Genomic DNA, 26596 nt, shown 5'->3' with positions numbered 1-26596 from the left:
GGTAGAGCTAAAAACCCATGCAGCAATGCTGGTTATCCCTGAACTGGTGTGTGTGAAAACAAGAGCACAATGCAAGGCACAGGGTGAAAAAGTAGAGCTGGAGTCTGGAAAAATGGCCCAGCCTACCAAGAGAACAGGAAAGTCAGTTGGGAAACCAACTGCAACACAGCAAAAGAAAGGGAACCTCTCTTCTCAGGAAGAAGTTCTGCCCTCTGAGGGAACTGAGCCTTTGGAGCTTGAACCTTATCAGGTTGAGCTCTTAGGCCCAGGGGGACCCTCAAGGGAAGAGCTGTGTAAGGGACAAGAAACCTGTCCCTCTCTTGAAGGCCTTAGGCAGCAAGCTGCTGAAGAGTCCAAAGGCAAGAAAAATGGAACACATAGGGTCTATTGGGAAGATGGGCTCCTGTACACTGAGGCCAGAGACCCCAAACCTGGTGCCACTAGGAGAGTGGTAGTGCCTCAGCTGTTCAGAGAGTTCATCCTAACATTGGCCCATGACATTCCCCTTGCTGGACATTTGGGACAAACCAAGACGTGGGAGAGGTTAGTCAACCACTTCTACTGGCCCAATATGTCCAACATGGTTAAGGAGTTTTGCCTCTCCTGCCCCACCTGTCAAGCCAGTGGTAAGACAGGTGGGCATCCAAAGGCCCCCCTCATTCCACTTCCAGTGGTGGGGGTGCCCTTTGAAAGAGTGGGTGTGGACATAGTTGGTCCACTGGAACCTCCCACAGCCTCAGGAAATATGTATATCCTGGTAGTAGTGGATCATGCTACCAGGTATCCTGAAGCTATTCCCCTTAGGTCGACTACTGCCCCTGCAGTAGCCAAGGCCCTCATTGGTATCTTTACCAGAGTGGGTTTCCCTAAGGAGGTGGTGTCTGACAGAGGTACCAACTTCATGTCAGCATACCTAAAACACATGTGGAATGAGTGTGGAGTGACTTACAAATTCACTACACCATACCATCCACAAACTAATGGCTTGGTTGAGAGATTCAACAAGACATTAAAAGGCATGATCATGGGGCTCCCAGAAAAACTCAAAAGGAGATGGGATGTCCTCTTGCCATGTCTGCTTTTCGCTTACAGAGAGGTGCCACAGAAGGGAGTAGGATTCTCACCCTTTGAACTTCTGTTTGGTCATCCTGTAAGGGGACCACTTGCTCTTGTTAAAGAAGGCTGGGAGAGACCTCTTCATGAGCCTAAACAAGACATAGTGGACTATGTACTTGGCCTTCGCTCTAGAATGGCAGAGTACATGGAAAAGGCAACCAAAAACCTTGAGGCCAGCCAACAGCTCCAGAAGTTTTGGTATGACCAAAAGGCAGCACTGGTTGAGTTCCAACCAGGACAGAAAGTCTGGGTTCTGGAGCCTGTGGCTCCCAGGGCACTCCAGGACAAATGGAGTGGCCCTTACCCAGTGCTAGAAAGGAAGAGTCAGGTCACCTACCTGGTGGACCTGGGCACAAGCAGGAGCCCCAAGAGGGTGATCCATGTGAACCGCCTTAAACTCTTCCATGACAGGGCTGATGTGAATCTGTTGATGGTAACAGATGAGGATCAGGAGGCAGAGAGTGAACCTCTCCCTGATCTTCTGTCATCAGACCCAAAAGATGGCACAGTAGATGGAGTGATCTACTCAGACACCCTCTCTGGCCAACAGCAAGCTGATTGTAGGAGAGTCCTACAACAGTTTCCTGAACTCTTCTCCTTAACCCCTGGTCAGACACACCTGTGTACCCATGATGTGGACACAGGAGACAGCATGCCTGTCAAAAACAAAATCTTTAGACAGTCTGACCATGTTAAGGAAAGCATCAAGGTGGAAGTCCACAAGATGCTGGAATTGGGAGTAATTGAGCGCTCTGACAGCCCCTGGGCTAGCCCAGTGGTCTTAGTCCCCAAACCTCACACCAAAGATGGAAAGAAAGAGATGAGGTTTTGTGTGGACTACAGAGGGCTCAACTCTGTCACCAAGACAGATGCCCATCCAATTCCAAGAGCTGATGAGCTCATTGATAAATTAGGTGCTGCCAAATTTCTAAGTACCTTTGACTTGACAGCAGGGTACTGGCAAATAAAAATGGCACCTGGAGCAAAAGAAAAGACAGCATTCTCCACACCTGATGGGCATTATCAGTTTACTGTTATGCCCTTTGGTTTAAAGAATGCCCCTGCCACCTTCCAAAGGTTGGTGAATCAAGTCCTTGCTGGCTTGGAGTCCTTTAGCACAGCTTATCTTGATGATATTGCTGTCTTTAGCTCCACCTGGCAGGATCACCTGGTCCACCTGAGGAAGGTTTTGAAGGCTCTGCAATCTGCAGGCCTCTCTATCAAGGCATCCAAATGCCAGATAGGGCAGGGAACTGTGGTTTACTTGGGACACCTTGTAGGTGGAGGCCAAGTTCAGCCACTCCAACCCAAGATCCAGACCATTCTGGACTGGGTAGCTCCAAAAACCCAGACTCAAGTCAGGGCATTCCTTGGCTTGACTGGGTATTACAGGAGGTTTGTGAAGGGATATGGATCCATTGTGACAGCCCTCACTGAACTCACCTCCAAGAAAATGCCCAAGAAAGTAAACTGGACTGTGGAATGCCAACAGGCCTTTGACACCCTGAAACAGGCAATGTGCTTAGCACCAGTTCTCAAAGCTCCAGATTATTCTAAGCAGTTCATTGTGCAGACTGATGCCTCTGAACATGGGATAGGGGCAGTTTTGTCCCAAACAAATGATGATGGCCTTGACCAGCCTGTTGCTTTCATTAGCAGGAGGTTACTCCCCAGGGAGCAGCGTTGGAGTGCCATTGAGAGGGAGGCCTTTGCTGTGGTTTGGTCCCTGAAGAAGCTGAGACCATACCTCTTTGGGACTCACTTCCTAGTTCAAACTGACCACAGACCTCTCAAATGGCTGATGCAAATGAAAGGTGAAAATCCTAAACTGTTGAGGTGGTCCATCTCCCTACAGGGAATGGACTTTATAGTGGAACACAGACCTGGGACTGCCCATGCCAATGCAGATGGCCTTTCCAGGTTCTTCCACTTAGAAAATGAAGACTCTCTTGGGAAAGGTTAGTCTCATCCTCTTTCGTTTGGGGGGGGGGTTGTGTAAGGAAATGCCTCCTTGGCATGGTTGCCCCCTGACTTTTTGCCTTTGCTGATGCTATGTTTACAATTGAAAGTGTGCTGAGGCCTGCTAACCAGGCCCCAGCACCAGTGTTCTTTCCCTAACCTGTACTTTTGTATCCACAATTGGCAGACCCTGGCATCCAGATAAGTCCCTTGTAACTGGTACTTCTAGTACCAAGGGCCCTGATGCCAAGGAAGGTCTCTAAGGGCTGCAGCATGTCTTATGCCACCCTGGAGACCTCTCACTCAGCACAGACACACTGCTTGCCAGCTTGTGTGTGCTAGTGAGGACAAAACGAGTAAGTCGACATGGCACTCCCCTCAGGGTGCCATGCCAGCCTCTCACTGCCTATGCAGTATAGGTAAGACACCCCTCTAGCAGGCCTTACAGCCCTAAGGCAGGGTGCACTATACCATAGGTGAGGGTACCAGTGCATGAGCATGGTACCCCTACAGTGTCTAAACAAAACCTTAGACATTGTAAGTGCAGGGTAGCCATAAGAGTATATGGTCTGGGAGTCTGTCAAACACGAACTCCACAGCACCATAATGGCTACACTGAAAACTGGGAAGTTTGGTATCAAACTTCTCAGCACAATAAATGCACACTGATGCCAGTGTACATTTTATTGTAAAATACACCCCAGAGGGCACCTTAGAGGTGCCCCCTGAAACCTATCCGACTATCTGTGTAGGCTGACTGGTTCCAGCAGCCTGCCACACTAGAGACATGTTGCTGGCCCCATGGGGAGAGTGCCTTTGTCACTCTGAGGCCAGTAACAAAGCCTGCACTGGGTGGAGATGCTAACACCTCCCCCAGGCAGGAGCTGTAACACCTGGCGGTGAGCCTCAAAGGCTCACCCCTTTGTCACAGCCCAGCAGGGCACTCCAGCTTAGTGGAGTTGCCCGCCCCCTCCGGCCACGGCCCCCACTTTTGGCGGCAAGGCTGGAGGGAACAAAGAAAGCAACAAGGAGGAGTCACTGGCCAGTCAGGACAGCCCCTAGGGTGTCCTGAGCTGAAGTGACTCTAACTTTTAGAAATCCTCCATCTTGCAGATGGAGGATTCCCCCAATAGGGTTAGGAATGTGACCCCCTCCCCTTGGGAGGAGGCACAAAGAGGGTGTACCCACCCTCAGGGCTAGTAGCCATTGGCTACTAACCCCCCAGACCTAAACACGCCCTTAAATTTAGTATTTAAGGGCTACCCTGAACCCTAGAAAATCAGATTCCTGCAACTACAAGAAGAAGGACTGCCTAGCTGAAAAACCCCTGCAGAGGAAGACCAGAAGACGACAACTGCCTTGGCTCCAGAAACTCACCGGCCTGTCTCCTGCCTTCCAAAGATCCTGCTCCAGCGACGCCTTCCAAAGGGACCAGCGACCTCGACATCCTCTGAGGACTGCCCCTGCTTCGAAAAGACAAGAAACTCCCGAGGACAGCGGACCTGCTCCAAAGAAAAGCTGCAACTTTGTTTCCAGCAGCTTTAAAGAACCCTGCAAGCTCCCCGCAAAAGGCGTGAGACTTGCAACACTGCACCCGGCGACCCCGACTCGGCTGGTGGCGATCCAACACCTCAGGAGGGACCCCAGGACTACTCTAAGACTGTGAGTACAAAAACCTGTCCCCCCTGAGCCCCCACAGCGCCGCCTGCAGAGGGAATCCCGAGGCTTCCCCTGACCGTGACTCTTTGAACCCAAAGTCCCGACACCTGGGAGAGACCCTGCACCCGCAGCCCCCAGGACCTGAAGGACCGGACTTTCACTGGAGGAGTGACCCCCAGGAGTCCCTCTCCCTTGCCCAAGTGGAGGTTTCCCCGAGGAACCCCCCCCCTTGCCTGCCTGCAGCGCTGAAGAGATCCCTAGATCTCCCATTGACTTCCATTACAAACCCGACGCTTGTTTCTACACTGCACCCGGCTGCCCCCGCGCTGCTGAGGGTGAAATTTCTGTGTGGGCTTGTGTCCCCCCCGGTGCCCTACAAAACCCCCCTGGTCTGCCCTCCGAAGACGCGGGTACTTACCTGCAAGCAGACCGGAACCGGGGCACCCCCTTCTCTCCATTCTAGCCTATGTGTTTTGGGCACCACTTTGAACTCTGCACCTGACCGGCCCTGAGCTGCTGGTGTGGTGACTTTGGGGTTGCTCTGAACCCCCAACGGTGGGCTACCTTGGACCAAGAACTGAACCCTGTAAGTGTCTTACTTACCTGGTAAAACTAACAATTACTTACCTCCCCTAGGAACTGTGAAAATTGCACTAAGTGTCCACTTTTAAAACAGCTATTTGTGAATAACTTGAAAAGTATACATGCAATTTTGATGATTTGAAGTTCCTAAAGTACTTACCTGCAATACCTTTCGAATGAGCTATTACATGTAGAATTTGAACCTGTGGTTCTTAAAATAAACTAAGAAAAGATATTTTTCTATATAAAAACCTATTGGCTGGATTTGTCTCTGAGTGTGTGTACCTCATTTATTGTCTATGTGTATGTACATCAAATGCTTAACACTACTCCTTGGATAAGCCTACTGCTCGACCACACTACCACAAAATAGAGCATTAGTATTATCTATTTTTACCACTATTTTACCTCTAAGGGGAACCCTTGGACTCTGTGCATGCTATTCCTTACTTTGAAATAGCACATACAGAGCCAACTTCCTACATTAGTATTATCTAATTTTGCCACTATCAACCTCTTAAGAGGAACCCTTGGACTCTGTGCACACTATCTCTCACTTTGAGATAGTATATACAGAGCCAACTTCCTACAGGAGGTCTAAACCATATACTAAAAAAGTGGAATGCGAGGGTGGGTCCCCCACCAGAGCACATGGAGTTGTTTGCCAAGGGAAAGATTGGAACCCCAAGAGCCAAGTATCTAGAAGATCCCCAGCGACTAGGAGAGCAGAGGAAGTTACCTGAATGTCCCATAGGCTAACAAGGGGATTTGTAAATGGAATATTGCAAGAATAGGACCAGGGTGGTGGAACCCAATGGTGGATTCCGGATGAAGAGTGTAAAGAAATGGCTCCCTATTGCAATTACCCCCCACTTCTTGCCTGATGCTGATGCTGACTTGACTGAGAAGTGTGCTGGGACTCTGCTAACCAGGCCCCAGCACCAATGTTCTTTCACCTAAAATGTACCATTGTCTCCACAATTGGCACAACCCTGGCACCCAGGTAAGTCCCTTGTAACTGGTACCCCTGGTACCAAGGGCCCTGATGCCAGGGAAGGTCTCTTAGGGCTGCAGCATGTCTTATGCCACCCTAGGGACCCCTCACTCAGCACAGACACACTGCTTGCCAGCTTGTGTGTGCTGGTGGGGAGAAAATGACTAAGTCGACATGGCATTCCCCTCAGGGTGCCATGCCAACCTCACACTGCCTGTGGCATAGGTAAGTCACCCCTCTAGCAGGCCTTACAGCCCTAAGGCAGGGTGCACTATACCACAGGTGAGGGCATAGGTGCATGAGCACTATGCCCCTACAGTGTCTAAGCAAAACCTTAGACATTCTAAGTGCAGGGTAGCCATAAGAGAATATGGTCTGGGAGTCTGTCAATAACGAACTCCACAGCTCCATAATGGCTACACTGAATACTGGGAAGTTTGGTATCAAACTTCTCAGAATAATAAACCCACCCTGATGCCAGTGTTGGATTTATTAAAAAATGCACACAGAGGGCATCTTAGAGATGCCCCCTGTATTTTACCCAATTGTTCAGTGCAGGACTGACTGGTCTGTGCCAGCCTGCTGCTGAGAGACGAGTTTCTGACCCCATGCGGCGAGAGCCTTTGTGCTCTGAGGACAGAAACAAAGCCTGCTCTGGGTGGAAGTGCTTCACACCTCCCCCCTGCAGGAACTGTAACACCTAGCAGTGAGCTTCAAAGGCTCAAGCTTCGTGTTACAATGCCCCAGGGCACTCCAGCTAGTGGAGATGCCCGCCCCCTGGACACAGCCCCCACTTTTGGCGGCAAGTCCAGGAGAGATAATGAGAAAAACAAGGAGTAGTCACTGGCCAGTCAGTCTCACCTCAGGATACCTTAGGGGCTGTCCTGACTTTTAGAAATCCTCCATCTTGCAGATGGAGGATTCCCCCAATAGGATTAGGGATGTGCCCCCCTCCCCTCAGGGAGGAGGCACAAAGGGTGTAGCCACCCTCAAGGACAGTAGCCATTGGCTACTGCCCTCCCAGACCTAAACACACCCCTAAATGCAGTATTTAGGGGCTCCCCAGAACCTAGGAACTCAGATTACTGCAACCTAAGAAGAAGAGGACTGCTAAGCTGAAAAACCCTGCAGAGAAGACGGAGACACCAACTGCTTTGGCCCCAGCTCTACCGGCCTGTCTCCCCCCTTCTAAAGACACTGCTCCAGCGACGCTTTCCCCAGGACCAGCGACCTCTGAATCCTCAGAGGACTGCCCTGCTCTAAAAGGACCAAGAAACTCCCGAGAACAGCGGCCCTGTTCACCCAAGACTGCAACTTTGTTTCCAAAGAAGCAATTTAAAGACAACTGCATTTCCCACCAGAAGCGTGAGACTTGCAACTCTGCACCCGACGCCCCCGGCTCGACTTGTGGACAAACAACACTTCAGGTAGGACTCCATGGCGACTCCGAGACTGTGAGTAACCAAAGTTGTCCCCCCTGAGCCCCCACAGCGACGCCTGCAGAGGGAATCCCGAGGCTCCCCCCTGACTGCGACTGCCTGACTCTCAGATCCCGACGCCTGGAAAAGACCCTGCACCCGCAGCCCCCAGGACCTGAAGGATCAAACTCCAGTGCAGGAGTGACCCCCAGGAGGCCCTCTCCCTTGCCCAGGTGGTGGCTACCCCAAGGACCCCCCCCCCCCCCCTTGCCTGCCTGCATCGCTGAAGAGACCCCTTGGTCTCCCATTGATTTCAATTACAAACCCGACGTGTGTTTGCACACTGCACCCGGCCGCCTCCGTGCTGCTGAGGATGTACTTTCTGTGCTAACTTGTATCCCCCCCCGGTGCCCTACAAAACCCCCCTGGTCTGCCCTCCGAAGACGCGGGTACTTACCTGCTGGCAGACTGGAACTGGGGCACCCCTTCTCCATTGAAGCCTATGTGTTTTGGGCACCACTTTGAACTCTGCACCTGACCGGCCCTGAGCTGCTGGTGTGGTAACTTTGGGGTTGCTCTGAACCCCCAACGGTGGGCTACCTCGGGGTAGCCACCACCTGGGCAAGGAAGAGGGCCTCCTGGGGGGTCACTCCTGCACTGGAGTTCCGATCTTTCAGGTCCTGGGGGCTGCGGGTGCAGAGTCTTTTCCAGGCGTCGGGATCTGGGAGTCAGGCAGTTGCGGTCAGGGGGAGCCTCGGGATTCACTCTGCAGGCGTCGCTGTGGGGCTCAGGGGGGGCAACTCTGGCTACTCAGTCTCGTAGTCACCGGGGAGTCCTCCCTGAAGTGTGGTTTCTCCACAAGTCGAGCCGGGGGCGTCGGGTGCAGAGTAGCAAGTCTTGGGTGAACAGAGCCGCTGTCCTCTGGAGTTTCTTGGTCCTTCTAGAGCAGGGCAGTCCTCTGAGGATTCAGAGGTCGCTGGTCCTGGGGAAAGCGTCGCTGGAGCAGTGTCTTTTAGAAGTGGGGAGACAGGCCGGTAGAGCTGAGGCCAAAGCAGTTGGTGTCTCCGTCTTCTCTGCAGGGTTTTTCAGCTTAGCAGTCCTCTTCTTCTTAGGTTGCAGGAATCTGAGTTCCTAGGTTCTGGGGAGCCCCTTAATACTCGAATTAGGGGTGTGTTTAGGTCTGGGAGGGCAGTAGCCTATGGCTACTATCCCTGAGGGTGGCTACACCCTCTTTGTGCCTCCTCCCAAGGGGAGGGGGGGGGGGGGGTCACATTCCTATCCCTATTGGGGGGGTCCTCCATCTGCAAGATGGAGGATTCCTAAAAGTCAGTCACGTCAGCTCAGGTTGCTTTAGGGGCTGCCCTGACTGGTCAGTGATTCCTCCTTGTTTTTCTCATTATCTCCTCCGGCCTTGCTGCCAAAAGTGGGGCCGTGGCCGGAGGGGGCGGGAAACTCCACTAGCTGGAATGCCCTGTGGTGCTGTAACAAAGGGGGTGAGCCTTTGAGGCTCACCGCCAGGTGTTACAGCTCCTGCAAGGGGGAGGTGATAAGCATCACCACCCAGTGCAGGCTTTGTTACTAGCCACAGAGTGACAAAGGCACTCTCCCCATGTGGCCAGCAACATGTCTCGAGGGTGGCAGGCTGCTAAAACCAGTCAGCCTACACGGGTAGTTGGTTAAGGTTTCAGGGGGCACCTCTAAGGTGCCCTCTGGGGTGTATGTTAGAATAAAATGTACACTGGCATCAGTGTGCATTTATTGTGCTGAGAAGTTTGATACCAAACGTCCCAGTTTTCAGTGTAGCCATTATGGTGCTGTGGAGTTCGTGTTTGACAGACTCCCAGACCATATATTCTTATGGCTACCCTGCACTTACAATGTCTAAGGTTTTGCTTAGACACTGTAGGGGCACAGTGCTCATGCACTGGTGCCTTCACCTATGGTATAGTGCACCCTGCCTTAGGGCTGTAAGGCCTGCTAGAGGGGTGACTTATCTATACTGCATAGGCAGTGTGAGGTTGGCATGGCACCCTGAGGGGAGTGCCATGTCGACTTACTCGTTTTGTCCTCGCCAGCACACACAAGCTGGCACGCAGTGTGTGTGCTGAGTGAGGGGTCCCCAGGGTGGCACAAGATATGCTGCAGCTCTTCGAGACCTCCCCTGGCATCAGGGCCCTTGGTACCAGGGGTACCAGTTACAAGGGACTTACCTGGATGCCAGGGTGTGCCAATTGTGAAAACAAAAGTACAGGTTAGGGAAAGAACACTGGTGCTGGAGCCTGGTTAGCAGGCCTCAGCACACTTTCAAATCAAAACTTAGCATCAGCAAAGGCAAAAAGTCAGGGGGTAACCAAGCCAAGGAGGCATTTCCTTACAGTGGTATTACCAAAATGGGCTGGACTGGCATTTCCTGATTAAAAAGAGGCTGATAGCAGAGTGGTTGTTGATAACTGTAAGAGTATTAAGCTCAAAGCTGTTTAGATAAGGATGGCGTGTTGTAGAAATTACCTGCCTAGGCTGGTAAACATGTGAAACATATCATGTACACTTCAAACCGAATAACACTTTACAAGCCAGCAATATTAAAAGCCATAATCAATGAAAAACACTTTTCTGGCTGCTGAGCAGCGAAGTGGAAGTGCTTTTCATTGAAGATGGCGTTATTCTGTTCTTGAATTGCCTCATTGGTGGATTCATTCTTTTCTCCAGTTGTTTTGACTCCTGGGAGTTGAAAACCTTTGCAGGGTTGTTTCTGAGCTAAAGAAACAAAGCATAATCTGAAGCCTTTCGTCCTTAAATTGAATCCTTCCCATATCCCCTACGTTTGAACTTAGTGCCCCAAAAAAATATTGAACAATCTTGAGATAGTGTTTGGGCTTTTTTTATTCCAGTGCTAGTTTAGGACTTTGGAAAAAATTAAATGGTTTGTAGTTCTTAGTGTCTTTATTTTCTTTTGCGAGTATGCCACTTAGCCAGGGAAGGGTGGCTGTCATTCCCTTGAACTCAGGATGAGCTGGCACTATTAACTTAAAGAACAAAAGGACAGGTGGCTCTTGGTTTCATGCATATACAGATTACAGGGTTGTTATAGTTAGGCTCTGAATTTACTCACAAAACAAACACAGAAATTCAGCAGTTATAGTCCTTGCAAGTAACTATAATTCATATAATACATGACCTAAGGTAGCTAGGTCTTGCATTGACTTTAGAGTCCATTGGAGTATACCTAGTGAGGTATATGGTTAAGAACACACAGAAGTTACTATTCCGTATCCCAGTCAATCCAGACTTTCTAGAGTGGTTCCAGTGAGTATATCCAGTGCACTGCTTTCAAAATGGAAATCCGATATAGTGGTAAGCAGGGTAATGTTATCTTTCGAACCCACAGTGTAATCAATTTTGACACATTTTTTCAAAAGTGACATTGCTATTACTAATGCACAGTTAGCGAGAGATGGACATAGTTAAACAGCCCTATTTACAAGTAGATTTCATTTTTCTACTTCAAAAAGACCATTTACTTTCTTATTTCCATATATCCAACCTCTCCATCAGAATGAACTTTACATACTGTCACAAGAAGCATTGTTTTGTCTTCATTATTGTAATCACCTCCCCCACGCCCCCAATTTAATTGATGAAATCCGGGAACCTCCACTGAGTAATACTTCGAATACAGGGACCCAACCCAAAGCAATTTTGACTATTTGAACAACAAAGCACAATTACAAAAACAACCATCTGATACTAAAATATTTTATTTCATTCACAAACAAATATAAAAACATCACCATTTAATTTCATTTTAATTAGAATAGTTGAGCTTTTCCAAATTCTGTTGAGGCCACCCATTGTCAATACTGTATTCTAATTGGTGCACTTGCACTGCTCCCAAGAATCAATCTGCAAATAACTTAATTTGTTGCCCCTTCACCTTTACATCTTACACCTTTTAGGCATATCACCTGTGATTTCATAATTGGTTTCAAATTTTTGAATCTAGAATAGATTCACACCACAAAGGGAACACGCATTGGCAGAGCATCTGGGACCCTTTGTTTTTTCCAGTGGATCTAGCCATCCTTTACAGCATCCGTGATGTTTTTGTTACAAAAAATGTTTTAAAAAAAGCCTGTATGTGCACCTGTTACGCTTGCGCCTCCAAAATTACGCAAACTGTTTTCTTTCGTTTTCCTTGCCAATCCAAATTGGATTAGTAATCAAAAAAGATTTAAAAAAATAGTGTGGGTGGAAGCAACATAGAGGGATATGGGTTGAAGCAGCACAGAGGTGAAGAGGGGGTGGGTAAAGGGTTGAGGCTGCTCTGGATGGAGGAAGCAAAATGGAGCCGGGAAAACCACAAAGGCTAGAAAGCATCATGGTGGGGTGGGTGAGGTGGGGCAACAAGGATATCAAAAGAGAAAACCAAGCTTGATAGAGGGGGAAAAGTGAGGGAGTGAGGACAGCTGGAAAATGCAAGCAATCTTGTAGAGTGCTAAAACAAAAAGAAAGTAGTGCCTGAAAAGGGAACAGTAAAAGTACACAAGTAATAAAGTCTATGCTTCAGGGACATGCCAAACACAAGCCGAAGAAAAGCCCATAGACCCTGAAGAAAAGCCCATAGACCCTAACGAATAAGAAGCAATTGAATGAGTGGCAATGAAGCCAACCATGGTAAGCAATGAGTAGATTCTAAGATCACTCTTAGAGGTCTCTCCTTCAACTTTATGGAAAATCTTGGGAGTGGCAGGGGTGGGGCTGAGCACAGGGACTGGGGCTTATGAGATATTAGAGGCACTTTTTCAGTAGCTCATACTCACCACTAAATGTGAGACATATAAAAGAACAAACATAAACTGAACTAGACACAAAAACACTGCTCATTAATTTTGGTCCTCATACTCTTGGGTCCCAATGCAATGGTGCCTTCTACACTAATACCTGTTGCCCTGAATAGTAGGCCATCCCCTCTGTCTCTTACACTTTTTCCCCACCACATCTGGCCATCACTCTTTTCTTGAAACAGATTCTGTCCCTTTCATAAAAAATAAAAGAAAGTGCCCACGTATGACACACCTCATCCCTAATGCTCTCCCCATGTCTTCCTGTAAAGTAAGACAGTCTTAATTGTGAAGCAGTGGGCTCTTCACACTCTTGGGCTCCCAGTGCCATTTTGCTTGCTTCAGTAATAAGACGTACTGCCTTGCGAAACGGGAAGTCTTAATTTCTGCTTGTTATGAGTCCTCCTTTTTACCATTTCACGGAAGCCTAATGCTAACATAGGCATCTGCTCCAATTACCCCTTTCTCGGGCCATCGATCTGATGCCAAAAACACTGGCACTGCAAGGGGCACTGAGCCCTAATGCAGAAGAGAATGAGTAAACCATCCATAATAGGGCTTTAGTTGGGCCCTCACACCCCTGGGCCCACTGCACCTGCAGGACCAATGATACCTACTTCTCTGCTCATTACTCTAGCCATTATCTCTAGGCCTGAGACCCAAAGAAGGTTTTGTCCCTTTATTTCAAGAAGTTAGGGGAGGAAATATCCGTACCCCTCCCCCCGTTTCTTGTAATCTAAGCACTATCGCTAGCAAGGAAAATAGCTTCCTACCTCCTTTTCTGGGTCATCTCTTCCTTTACTTTTTCACCTGAGCCATTACCCACAAACCCTACAGGTCGGATCGATCAGGCCTCTGCATATGACCCTTTTGGCTTGCTCCCTTCCATCCTCTCGACTCGCCTGAAAGAAAAGACATCTGTGTGTAAACAGCAGCAGGAGTTGGCAGGGGGTTTGAAGACTAAGGTGTGACTGCAAAAGAAGGGTTCTGAAGTGATTTAAGTTATAGTTCCTGGAAGCAACATGAGAAAAAGAAAAATTTTCAGAGGTAATATAAGGATGCTGAGTTTGGTTAGTTATTGCTAATGTGTTTTTTGAAAGCACTTGTTTGAACTTGTACAAGGCCACTGGAATTATGTGATTCTGCAGCTGCATTATTTTTTTGCATAATGATGGATTTGCTGCATTTACCAAATAAACCACCATCTGCTGTTTTTTTTCTGCAGATGTTAAAAACAATTTTGTTTCTTGTTAAAATTGATCAAATGTATCCCAAAACATGGTGACGCGTTTTGTGTGCAGTGGAAGCCATTTGCAGTGTAACTGGTCATCTTTCAGTTGCTTATTTCTGTATGTGGTTGTTAAATTGGTACTAATGAGGTGAATTCTTTGTTCAGACAGTACCACGTGAACAAATGTCAAAATAATGAAGTAATGCTAGTAAAAAATATGCCACACTATACCACATAATTTGCCTTTTCTTGCCACTTCATTTAATAAACCCTGCTGTATAATTTTTGCTTCCCTGACACATAATTCCAGTGGCCCTGAACACATACACAAATTCATTGTTTGTTCAGCCTAGATTAACAAAAAGTAATACAATTTTAGAATAATGCCTTACCTTTTCACATGCTGTTAAATGTTGGGACCTCATACCACTATAAATACATAAGCTGCCACTATGCACTGCACAGACGAGGATTCAGTTCTGTGACTCTCTGGTCTCAGGTCTCTGCATATCCCATTAATTTGATGCACATTTATTTTACACTTATTTTACACTTTTAGTTGTGTGCATTATTTTAAATGCAGTTTCTATGAATGTGAAAATACAACAAAATACATATAGAATATTTTTTTTTTAGCCAAGCTGTTGACTCCAACACCACATGGATCGGGATCACAGCTTCCTTACGTTTTTATGCACTTCTACTGTCATGGAAATGAAGACAGTCTGGAAACGCAAAAAAAAACTGCCACACTTCCAGGCCATCTTCTTTCCACGGACTCCCGGGGAGGGTGGGTAGGGGGTGCCAGTTTGAAGACCTCTGCTCAAAGCACTAGCCTACTTTATTTTTGAACATAGGTGTAGTGCAGGGTAATCATAATATATCTAAATGTGTAAAAAAAACTTGTCATCAGTAATGTTTGCCGGTGTAAAATGTACATTGTAGACTGGCAGTGGGCATTGTGGTTTGTGTTAGAAGCTATGAGTCACACAGTTGCTGCTCATGGCTGATGGACAAAACACGTTTTAATTTTTACTTTTATTCATGTAATTTCATGTAACATTTTCCTTATTTTTAGCTCACTGTATTTATGGCAGTACTATGCAAAGAATGAGATTATCACAGACCTCAAGCAACATAACTAGTGTTGATGATACCTAGTTTTTTTCTTCTGTTCCTTATCTCTAGACTGCTTTTTTGCCTTCCCAGTGGTTTAAAAGTGGTTTTGTCTAGATAGCCAGTCTATGAAGCAAGAGAGTACTGCAGTGAAAAATGTGTCTTCAGCTAAATATGTGAAATGCAGTGATTCATTTTATTTAACTTCATTTTTTATTAGATTTATGTCCGTATTTATAAGCTTGTGTGTAAATGTTGGATCTTTCTTCCAGATTCTCTAACTGTGGACAAACCCACGATCCATTCTTGCACAACTCCTTCAACATCCTCTTCAGGTGCAAATCCCACTGCTGCCCCTCCATCATCATCATCCTCCTCCTCTTCTTCAGTCCCAGTCTCGCCTGTTTTGCAGTCTCCCATGCCTACGTTACTTCAGGACCCAACAATACTGCGGCAGCTGCTTCCTGCTTTGCAAGCCACCCTGCATGTGAATAACTCTAGTGTGGATATATCCAAAATAAATGAAGGTATTTATTTTTTTTAATTGTTGACTTAATTGCCACTTTTGGTTTTACTAGTTAAAACTGTTGTTACTTAACATTAAAAATGTAGACTTTGGTGGCACATGCGGCTATAGATACACATGCTCTGCATACTTCAGCCACTACTGTTTGGTCTGGAAGGTTGCAAGTTGTTTTTGGTAGAGAAGTCTTTGGAGTCACGAGGTATAGCGACTCCTTCTGTTGCTGGTAATGTGCATGGGCATCAACTCCATTATCAGATTTTCTTCTGCTGCGGAGTCCGGTTGAGTTTTCACTGAGCTCCAGTTCAGGGACATTATTAGACCCTTTCCGTTTGGGAAACGTCCAATTAGTCAGAATTGACATAAAATGCGTTACTAGGTTCCTTTTCGTTTGGGGACTGAAGAAAATTCTATTCGGATCAACAGCGCTTCGATAGAGGCCCCTGGGCTGCCATTTTCTCCATTCCACTCCTCGGAGAATGAAATCCTAATGGAATGGACGTCCTTCAGTTTCTGTTCAAATGTCACTCAAAATTTCCGAGGGCCAATCTACACCAGATTTGCAATCTCTGCCTGTCGCCGTAGAATAGAGAAGACTGTGAGGCCTGCCAGTCTCTGCGAGGTCAGAGAGCCCGCCTCCGAGAAATGGAGAGGCAAGAAGTTGAGGAAACCTCTGACATTTTCGGTCTGCAAGACACCATGTCTGAAACCATACATGAGCAAGAACTCCACGAGGCCTCAGCCACTGAAGAGGAGGCCTTTTCTGTCCAAGATTCGGACTCCGAAGCCAATTTAACTTTTGAGATTAAGGTAATTCCTCCACATCAACCAGCCTGGAGTAAAACTCGCCCTTTTCTGACCAAAAACCCCACAAGCACGGAAACGAAGGCTATCAAGCCGCCACTGGTCTTGGGCCATGGCTGGCATAAAGACTCAATCGGATGCCCTGCCAATGAGCTCAGCACCAAAATCTAAGCAGAAGCCTTCTACCTTGGTACTGAGCCGAACGCCACCTGCTCTGGCAACGAAAGCTTCCACATCTCACTACCAACTGTTTCGGCATCTAAAGTGAAGAGCGAATCGGTGCCGAAGAAACGGACTCTCCCTGCACCCTCTGATTAGAGAACATCCTCCAAGCCCATACTAAATAGGATTAAACAGCTTCATGCTAAGCAGCCACAACTGCATATACAGTCCCACACTGGGAGAGTGCTGTTTAAAGCTGTCGTTACTGCTCCTTCAAAATGACCTTTCTTTTGAAGAGGTGATTGATCCACCTGTTCCTCCAGTCAAACAAACAAGAGTAGAGAAAGGCTTGGTCATGATCCACCCACCTCTACCTACATTTCTAACACCAATCACTCCACCACATACTCCTTCTTCTCCACCATCTCAAAATGACTTGCTTGACATCCCTCCACAGGGCTCACAACAGTCTTTTCACGACACCCAGGACACAGGGGATGACAATCTCCCTTTGCATTCAGACACAGACCCTTGGTCTCAATATGATGCAAACACACATGTAGACATACTAAGGTCTATACAGTTAGACCGTCTCCACCGGACAATACATCATCTTTTCCAGAGCTCTTAGGGAGGGCAGCCACATACCATCAGGTGCCTCTTCTCAAAGAGCCCACTGAAGATTACTTCCTTTTTGAGGCACTCACCACCTCACATAGGTCCACATAATACGTGCCCATGCTAAAGGGTATGTTGAGGCATGCGGACAATATCTTTAAAGATCTTGCTAGAGCACACATTATCACTCCGTGGGTGGAGAAAAAAGATAAGGCCTCGCCATTGGACCCAGTTTTTATTTAAGGTCACATTCCAGCTGACTCTGTCATATCTACTGCCAGGAAAAGAGCTACTTTACAAGCCGCTCGTGATGCTCCGCCTCCTGATAAGGAAAACAAGCTCATTGATGCTTCTGGCAAGTGTATTGCTGCTAAAGCAACAGGTCACTGCAGTATTGCCAATACTCAAGGTCTAACTGCCATATACGACTGTGTCCACTGGGACAAAATAGAGGAACTTCTCCAGTACCTCCCAGAGGAGCACAGGAAAAGAGGCCAGGAAATTGTTAATGAGGGGCAATTCATTTCCAACAATTCCATCCTCTGTGCTTTAGAATCAGCCGACATAGCAGCAAGAGGAATAAACGCCAGTGTCCTTTTACGCCAACATGCGTGGCTACGCTTTTCAGGTTTAAGCAGGAGATACAGCAGTCCATATTAAATGTACCATTTGATAAAGAATACTTTTCATTCACCTCAATATAAATCAGCCTCTAAGCTTTCTACATCTGAAACCTCACTATCACATAGTAAAAGTCAACCCCACACATCCCTTCAAATAAGTTTTTTACAGGGGTTCCTATAGAGGAAATAACTATAAGCGTAGGGGAAAAACACCCTCGAACCTCCTCTACTGCCACCAAGCAGTGACTCACTACACCTTCCCTCCGATTACCAAACACATGTAGGACGACGCCTTCAGTTCTTTTTTCAAAATTGGCAACAAATCACAACAGATCAGTCGGTGTTTGATATTATCCAACATGGTTATTGTCTGGAGCTCAATTCCACACTTGCAAACATTCCCCCTCGCACTTTTAAGCTATAACAAGATCATCTCACTCTCCTCAAACAGGAAATGCAAGCATTGTTGACAAAAGAAGCAATAGAACCAGTTCCCTTACAACATTAGGGAACTTGGGTATATTCACTATACTTTCTCATACCCAAAAAGGACGACTCCTTCAGACCTATCCTGGGTGTCAGGCTTTTTAGTCATTATATCATGTCAGAGCACTTTCACATGGTCACACTTCAGGATGTGATCCCATTGCTGCAACAAGGTGACTTGTTTCTTTTTTTTTATCTGCACTAGATCTAAAAGATGCTTATTTCACATTCCCATACAGCTGACATATAGCAAATACCTCACATTTGTGATAGATGGACAATACTACCAATTTAAAGTGCTCCCCTTCGGGATCACAACAGCTCCAAGGGTGTTTTTATAAAATGCCTGTCGTAGTAGCTCACTTGCTCAACTAGAAAATTCATGGCTGCCCATACCTCATCAAAGACAGCAATCTCAATCATTGCTTGCAACATACTGAAATCACAATAGACTTATTTCATCAATTAGGATTGACCATCATTTTTGAGAAGTCACATCTAAACCCATTTCAGATGCAGCCCGATCTAGGGGCCATTCTCAACACTGTTGGAAATAGCATACCCAAATGCAGACTGGGTACAAAACTGTCAGACGCAGCTGTCTCTTTTTTCGTCCCCACCACCAAGTCACAGTAAAATCAGTCATGAAGCTCCTGTCAATGATGGTTTCTTGCATTGTATTTGTACCACATGCTCGTCTTCACATGCGCCCATTGCAGGAATGTCTATTATCCCAATGGTCTCAGGCACAGGGACGCTTAGAGGATCTAGTGTTGGTAGACAGCCTCACTTTTCACACCCTAAAGTTATGGAACCAAACCAACCTTTTGAAGGTGTGGCCATTGCTGGGCCCTCTTCCCTAGCTCATTTTGACAAAGGATGCCTCTTGGACAGAGTTGGGTGCTTATCTCCAGGACCTCACAGTCTATGGTCTTTGGGATCACACACACACATGGGACCCTACACATAAATTATCTACTGCTGCTAGCTGTTCACTTAGCACTGAGACTTAATCTCACCAACAAAGTAGTTCTCATACGCACCACAAATATGACAATCATGTGTGTAAGGAAATGCCTCCTTGGCATGGTTACCCCCTGACTTTTTTGCCTTTGCTGATGCTATGTTTTGAATTGAAAGCGTGCTGAGGCCTGCTAACCAGGCCCCAGCACCAGTGTTCTTTCCCTAACCTGTACTTTTGTATCCACAATTGGCACACCCTGGCATCCAGGTAAGTCCCTTGTAACTGGTACCTCTGGTACCAAGGGCCCTGATGCCAGGGAAGGTCTCTAAGGGCTGCAGCATGTCTTATGCCACCCTGGAGACCCCTCACCCAGCACAGACACACTGCTTGCCAGATTGTGTGTGCTGGTGAGAACAAAATGAGTAAGTCGACATGGCACTCCCCTCAGGGTGCAATGCCAGCCTCTCACTGCCTATGCAGTATAGGTAAGACACCCCTCTAGCAGGCCTTACAGCCCTAAGGCAGGGTGCACTATACCATAGGTGAGGGCACCAGTGCATGAGCACTGTGCCCCTACAGTGTCTAAGCAAAACCTTAGACATTGTAAGTGCAGGGTAGCCATAAGAGTATATGGTCTGGGAGCCTGTTTTACACGAACTCTACAGCACCATAATGGCTACACTGAAAACTGGGAAGTTTGGTATCAAACTTCTCAGCACAATAAATGCACACTGATGCCAGTGTACATTTTATTGTAAAATACACCCCAGAGGGCACCTTAGAGGTGCCCCCTGAAACCTTAACCGACTATCTGTGTAGGCTGACTGGTTCCAGCAGCCTGCCACAACCGAGACATGTTGCTGGCCCCATGGGGAGAATCCCTTTGTCACTCTGAGGCCAGTAACAAAGCCTGCACTGGGTGGAGATGCTAACACCTCCCCCAGGCAGGAGCTGTAACACCTGGCGGTGAGCCTCAAAGGCTCACCCCCTTTGTTCCAGCACCACAGGGCACTCCAGCTAGTGGAGTTGCCTGCCCCCTCCGGCCACGGCCCCACTTTTGGCAGCAAGGCCGGAGAAAATAATGAGAATAACAAGGAGGAGTCACTGGCCAGTCAGGACAGCCCCTAAGGTGTCCTGAGCTGAAGTGACTAACTTTTAGAAATCCTCCATCTTGCAGATGGAGGATTCCCCCAATAGGATTAGGGATGTGACCCCCACCCCTTGGGAGGAGGCACAAAGAGGGTGTACCCACCCTCAGGGCTAGTAGCCATTGGCTACTAACCCCCCAGACCTAAACACGCCCTTAAATTTAGTATTTAAGGGCTCCCCTGAACCTAAGAATTTAGATTCCTGCAACTTACCAGAAGAAGAGGACTGCTGAGCTGAAAGACCCCTGCAGAGGAAGAAAAGAAGACACCAACTGCTTTGGCCCCAGACCTACCGGCCTGTCTCCTGCCTTCCAAAGAAACCTGCTCCAGCGACGCTTTCCAAGGGACCAGCGACCTCTGAATCCTCTGAGGACTGCCCTGCTTCAAGAAAGACAAGAAACTCCCGAGGACAGCGGCACTGCTCCAAAAGAACTGCAACTTTGTTATAGAGGAGCAGATTTAAAGACCCCTGCAACTCCCCACAGGAAGCGTGAGACTTGCAACACTGCACCCGGCGACCCCGACTCGACTGGTGGAGAACCAACACCTCAGGGAGGACCCTCCGGCGACTCCGAGACCGTGAGTAACCAAAGTTGTCCCCCCTGAGCCCCCACAGCGACGCCTGCAGAGGGAATCCCGAGGCTCCCCCTGACCGCGACTGCCTGAACCTAATTTCCCGACGGCTGGAAAAGACCCTGCACCTGCAGCCCCCAGCACCCGAAGGATCGGAACTTCTGTGCAGGAGTGACCCCCAGGAGGCCCTCTCCCTTACCCAGGTGGTGGCTACCCCGAGGAGCCCCCCCCTTGCCTGCCTGCATCGCTGAAGAGACCCCTTGGTCTCCCATTGATTTACATTGGAAACCCGACGCGTGTTTGCACACTGCACCCGGCCGCCCCAGTGCCGCTGAGGGTGTACTTTTTGTGTGAGCTTGTGTCCCCCCCCCCCCCGGTGCCCTACAAAACCCCCCTGGTCTGCCCTCCGAAGACGCGGGTACTTACCTGCTGGCAGACTGGAACCGGGGCACCCCCTTCTCTCCATTGTAGCCTATGCATTTTGGGCACCACTTTGAACTCTGCACCTGACCGGCCCTGAGCTGCTGGTGTGGTGACTTTGGGGTTGCTCTGAACCCCCAACGGTGGGCTACCTTGGACCCCAATCTCAACCCCGTAGGTGGTTTACTTACCTGCAAAAACTAACAGTTCGATGGCATCTGTCGCTGGAGATACACATGTTTTGCATAGCTCGCCATCTGGTGTTGGGTCGGAGTGTTACAAGTTGTTTTTCTTCGAAGAAGTCTTTCGAGTCACGGGACCGAGTGACTCCTCCTTTTGTCTCCATTGCGCCTGGGCGTCGACTCCATCTTCGATTGTTTTTTTTCCGCCATCGGGTTCGGACGTGTTCCTGTCTCTCCGAGTTTCGGAACGGAAAGTTAGCTATCTATCGGAAGATTACGTCGGTATTGTTGCGTTCGGGTTCGGCTTAGATAGAATCGACACCGCATCGAAGTTTGGAGAGCTCCGGTGCCCTTCGGGGTAGCTTTCGATCCCCCATCGGGGCCTGGTCGGCCCGACCGCGTGTCAGACAACGCAGATGGAACGGACCCCGTTTCGTTTCTGTCCCAAATGCCACAACAAATACCCGTATTCAGACCAACATTTGGTCTGTAACCTGTGCCTGTCGCCTGAGCACAGTGAAGAGACTTGCGAGGCCTGTCGTGCGTTCCGGTCCCGAAAAACACTCCGTGACCGTCGAGCCAGAAGACTTCAGATGGCGTCCACGCCGACAGCACACCGAGAGTTCGAGGAACAAGAGGAGGAAGAAGCCTTCTCGATCCACGAATCGGACTCCGAAGAATTTGAAGATCCAAGAACTGTGAGTAAGACGTCGAAGGCAACACACAAGAAAAGTGACAAGGCCCAGGGGACGCCACTGCCACCAGGCCATGGCTCGACCCATAAATTCGGTGACCGACCGTCGGCACCGAAAAAGGCCGAAACAGTGCCGAGATCGTCCGACTGCGGTCGAGACACCGGCACGCAGCCTGCTCGGGACCGAGACAGTGCTGCTGAAAGGGATCGACGCCGAGAAAGCGGTGCCGAGACGGCTCGACGCCGAGACAGTGGCACCGAGGAAGATCGACGCCGAGAGGTTTTGACTCCAAAAAAGAAAAAAGTCACCTCGGAGCCAAAAAAGAGTACAGACAGGGTTTCGGTGCCAAAACGAGCCGCAACCGACCCAGTTACCGGTTCCTATTCAGAGGAACAATCACTGTCCTCTCAGATGCGAAAGCATAGATTTGAGGAAGAGTTGCAATCCACCGAAGTGGACCATACGCAGAAACGTATTTTCATACAGGAAGGAACAGGGAAAATAAGCACCCTTCCCCCAATTAGAAGGAAAAGGAGACTGGAGTTTCAAACAGACCAAGCACCACAAACAAAAATGGTGAAAAAGGTAACTCCGCCACCCTCTCCTCCACCTGTAACTAACGTTTCACCAGCACAAACTCCATCACATTCCCCGGCTCACACCACCGCGAGCCAAGGTGACCAAGACCAGGACGCTTGGGACTTATACGACGCCCGAGTGTCGGACAACAGTCCTGAGGCGTATCCCACAAAGCCCTCACCACCAGAAGACAGCACGGCTTATTCACAAGTGGTGGCTAGAGCGGCAGAGTTCCACAACGTAAACCTCCACTCAGAACCAGTCGAGGATGACTTCTTATTCAACACCCTCTCCTCCACCCACAGCTCCTACCAAAGCTTGCCTATGCTCCCAGGAATGCTACGGCACGCAAAAAACATCTTCAAGGAGCCGGTCAAGAGTAGGGCAATAACACCAAGGGTGGAAAAGAAATATAAAGCGCCTCCTACAGACCCTGTTTTCATCACCTCACAGCTGCCACCAGATTCCGTCGTAGTAGGAGCAGCTCGCAAGAGAGCCAACTCCCACACATCTGGGGATGCACCACCCCCAGATAAACAGAGCCGCAAGTTTGATGCAGCTGGAAAGAGAGTCGCAGTACAGGCTGCAAACCAGTGGCGCATCGCTAACTCCCAAGCACTACTTGCGCGCTATGACAGAGCCCATTGGGACGAGATGCAACACCTCATTGAGCATCTACCCAAGGAAATGCAAAAGAGGGCGAAGCAGGTGGTTGAGGAAGGACAGAACATATCAAATAATCAGATACGCTCCTCTATGGACGCAGCGGACACAGCTGCGAGAACAATTAACACATCTGTGACTATAAGAAGGCACGCATGGCTACGAACGTCTGGTTTTAAACCAGAGATACAGCAGGCAGTGCTCAATATGCCATTCAATGAAAAAGAACTGTTCGGACCAGAGGTGGACACGGCAATTGAGAAACTGAAAAAGGACACTGACACTGCTAAAGCCATGGGCGCACTCTACTCCCCGCAGGGCTGAGGCACTTACAGCACCTTCCGCAAGACAACCTTTAGAGGGGGGTTTCGGGGTCAGGCCACACAAGCCAGCACCTCACAGACAACACCGTCCAGCTACCAGGGACAGTATCAGAGGGGAGGCTTTCGGGGCCAATACAGAGGACAATTCCCTAGGAATAGGGGAAGATTTCAAAGCCCCAAAACCCCTACAACCAAGCAGTGACTCACATGTCACTCATCACCTCCACACAACACCAGTGGGGGGAAGAATAGGCCAGTATTACCAAGCATGGGAGGAAATAACTACAGACACTTGGGTCTTAGCAATTATCCAACATGGTTATTGCATAGAATTTCTACAAATCCCTCCAAACATACCACCAAGAACACAGAATTTATCAAAACAACATTCAGACCTTCTGGAAACAGAAGTTCAAGCATTATTGCAAAAGAACGCAATAGAACTAGTACCAGAAACACAAATAAACACAGGAGTTTATTCACTGTACTTCTTAATACCAAAAAAGGACAAAACACTGAGACCAATCCTAGACCTCAGAACACTAAACACCTACATCAAATCAGAACACTTTCACATGGTCACGCTACAAGAGGTGTTACCATTGCTAAAGCAACAAGAGTACATGACAACCTTAGATCTCAAAGACGCGTATTTCCACATACCAATACATCAGTAGCACAGGAAATACCTCAGGTTTGTATTCAAAGGAATACATTACCAATTCAAAGTATTGCCGTTTGGTTTAACAACCGCGCCAAGAGTCTTTACAAAATGTCTAGCAGTAGTGGCTGCACACATCAGAAGGCAGCAAATACACGTATTCCCGTATCTAGACGACTGGCTAATCAAGACCAACTCACTGACAAGGTGCTCACACCACACAGATCAGGTCATACAAACCCTCTACAAACCCGGTTTCACCATCAACTATGCAAAATCACACATTCTGCCGTGCAAAGTACAACAATATCTAGGAGCCATAATAGACACAACAAAAGGATTAGCCACTCCAAATCCACAGAGAATTCAAAATTTCAACAAAATCATACAACGCATGTACCCAATACAGAGAATACAAGCAAAAATGATATTACAACTCCTAGGCATGATGTCCTCATGCATAGCCATTGTCCCGAACGCAAGACTGCACATGAGGCCCTTACAACAGTGCCTAGCATCGCAATGGTCACAAGCACAGGGTCACCTTCTAGATCTGGTGTTGATAGACCGCCAAACATACCTCTCGCTTCTATGGTGGAACAGTATAAATTTAAACAAAGGGCGGCCTTTCCAAGACCCAGTGCCACAATACGTAATAACGACAGATGCTTCCATGACGGGGTGGGGAGCACACCTCGATCAACACAGCATACAAGGACAATGGGACGTACATCAAACAAAACTGCACATAAATCACCTGGAACTGCTAGCAGTTTTTCAAGCACTAAAAGTATTCCAACCAATCATAACTCACAAGTACATTCTTGTCAAAACAGACAACATGACAACAATGTATTATCTAAACAAACAGGGGGGGACACACTCACCGCAGCTGAGCCTCCTAGCACAAAAGATATGGCGCTGGGCAATTCACAACCACGTTCGCCTAATAGCACAGTTTATTCCAGGGATCCAAAATCAACTTGCAGACAATCTCTCTCGAGATCACCAATAGGTCCACGAATGGGAGATTCACCCCCAAATTCTGAACACTTACTTCAAACTTTGGGGAACACCTCAAATAGACTTATTTGCAACGAAGGAGAACGCAAAATGCCAAAACTTCGCATCCAGATACCCACACAGGCAGTCCCAAGGCAATGCCCTATGGATGAACTGGTCAGGGATATTTGCATACGCTTTTCCCCCTCTCCCTCTCATTCCATTTCTAGTAAACAAATTGAGTCAAAGCAAACTCAAACTCATACTGATAGCACCAACATGGGCAAGGCAACCTTGGTACACAACACTGCTAGACCTATCAGTAGTACCCCACGTCAAGTTGCCCAACAGGCCAGATCTGTTAACACAACAGAAACAACAGATCAGGCATCCAAACCCAGCATCGCTGAATCTAGGAATCTGGCTCCTGAAATCCTAGAATTCGGACACTTAAACCTCACACAAGAATGTATGGAAGTCATAAAGCAAGCTAGAAGACCATCCACTAGACACTGTTCTGCAAGCAAATGGAAAAGGTTTGTTTGCTACTGCCATCAGAATCAAATCCAACCAATACACGCATCTCCAAAGGATGTAGTGGGCTACTTACTACACTTACAAAAATCGAACCTGGCCTTCTCTTCCATTAAGATACACCTCTCAGCGATATCTGCATACCTGCAGGTTACCCATTCAACTTCACTATTTAGGATACCTGTCATTAAAGCGTTTATGGAAGGCCTCAAAAGAATTATACCACCACGGACACCACCCGTTCCTTCATGGAACCTTAACATCGTCTTAACAAGGCTCATGGGTCTACCCTTTGAACTTATGCATTCTTGCGAAATACAATTCCTAACCTGGAAAGTTGCATTTATCATCGCCATCACATCTCTAAGAAGAGTAAGTGAGATTCAGGCGTTTACAATACAAGAACCTTTTATCCAACTACACAAAAATAAGGTAGTCCTAAGGACTAATCCTAAATTTTTACCGAAGGTTATTTCACCATTCCACCTAAATCAAACGGTGGAACTACCAGTATTCTTCCCACAGCCAGATTCCGTAGCTGAGAGGGCACTACATACATTAGATGTCAAAAGAGCATTAATGTACTACATTGACAGAACAAAGAACATCAGGAAAACTAAACAGCTATTTATTGCATTCCAAAAACCTCATGCAGGAAACCCAATATCAAAACAAGGTATAGCCAGATGGATAGTTAAGTGCATCCAAATCTGCTACCTT

At 47.8% G+C, this 26596-nt stretch overlaps 1 protein-coding gene across 9 annotated transcripts in view; it reads left to right on the top strand.

Moving 5' to 3' along the window:
• The window catches only part of WAC (WW domain containing adaptor with coiled-coil), a 554026-nt gene that overhangs the window by 316221 nt on the left and 211209 nt on the right, over positions 1-26596 (top strand). For all 9 annotated transcript variants that reach the window (XM_069211302.1, XM_069211303.1, XM_069211305.1 and 6 more), the window contains one exon: positions 15189-15443. In XM_069211302.1, coding sequence (XP_069067403.1) covers positions 15189-15443 — 255 coding nt within the window. The remainder of the gene's footprint in view (positions 1-15188; positions 15444-26596) is intronic.

This window comes from Pleurodeles waltl, chromosome 10 (assembly GCF_031143425.1).
Source record: "Pleurodeles waltl isolate 20211129_DDA chromosome 10, aPleWal1.hap1.20221129, whole genome shotgun sequence".
NCBI classification, from domain to species: Eukaryota; Metazoa; Chordata; class Amphibia; order Caudata; family Salamandridae; genus Pleurodeles; species Pleurodeles waltl.
The sequence above is the reverse complement of the archived record's forward strand: the minus strand, read 5'-3'. Positions and strand labels throughout refer to the sequence as shown.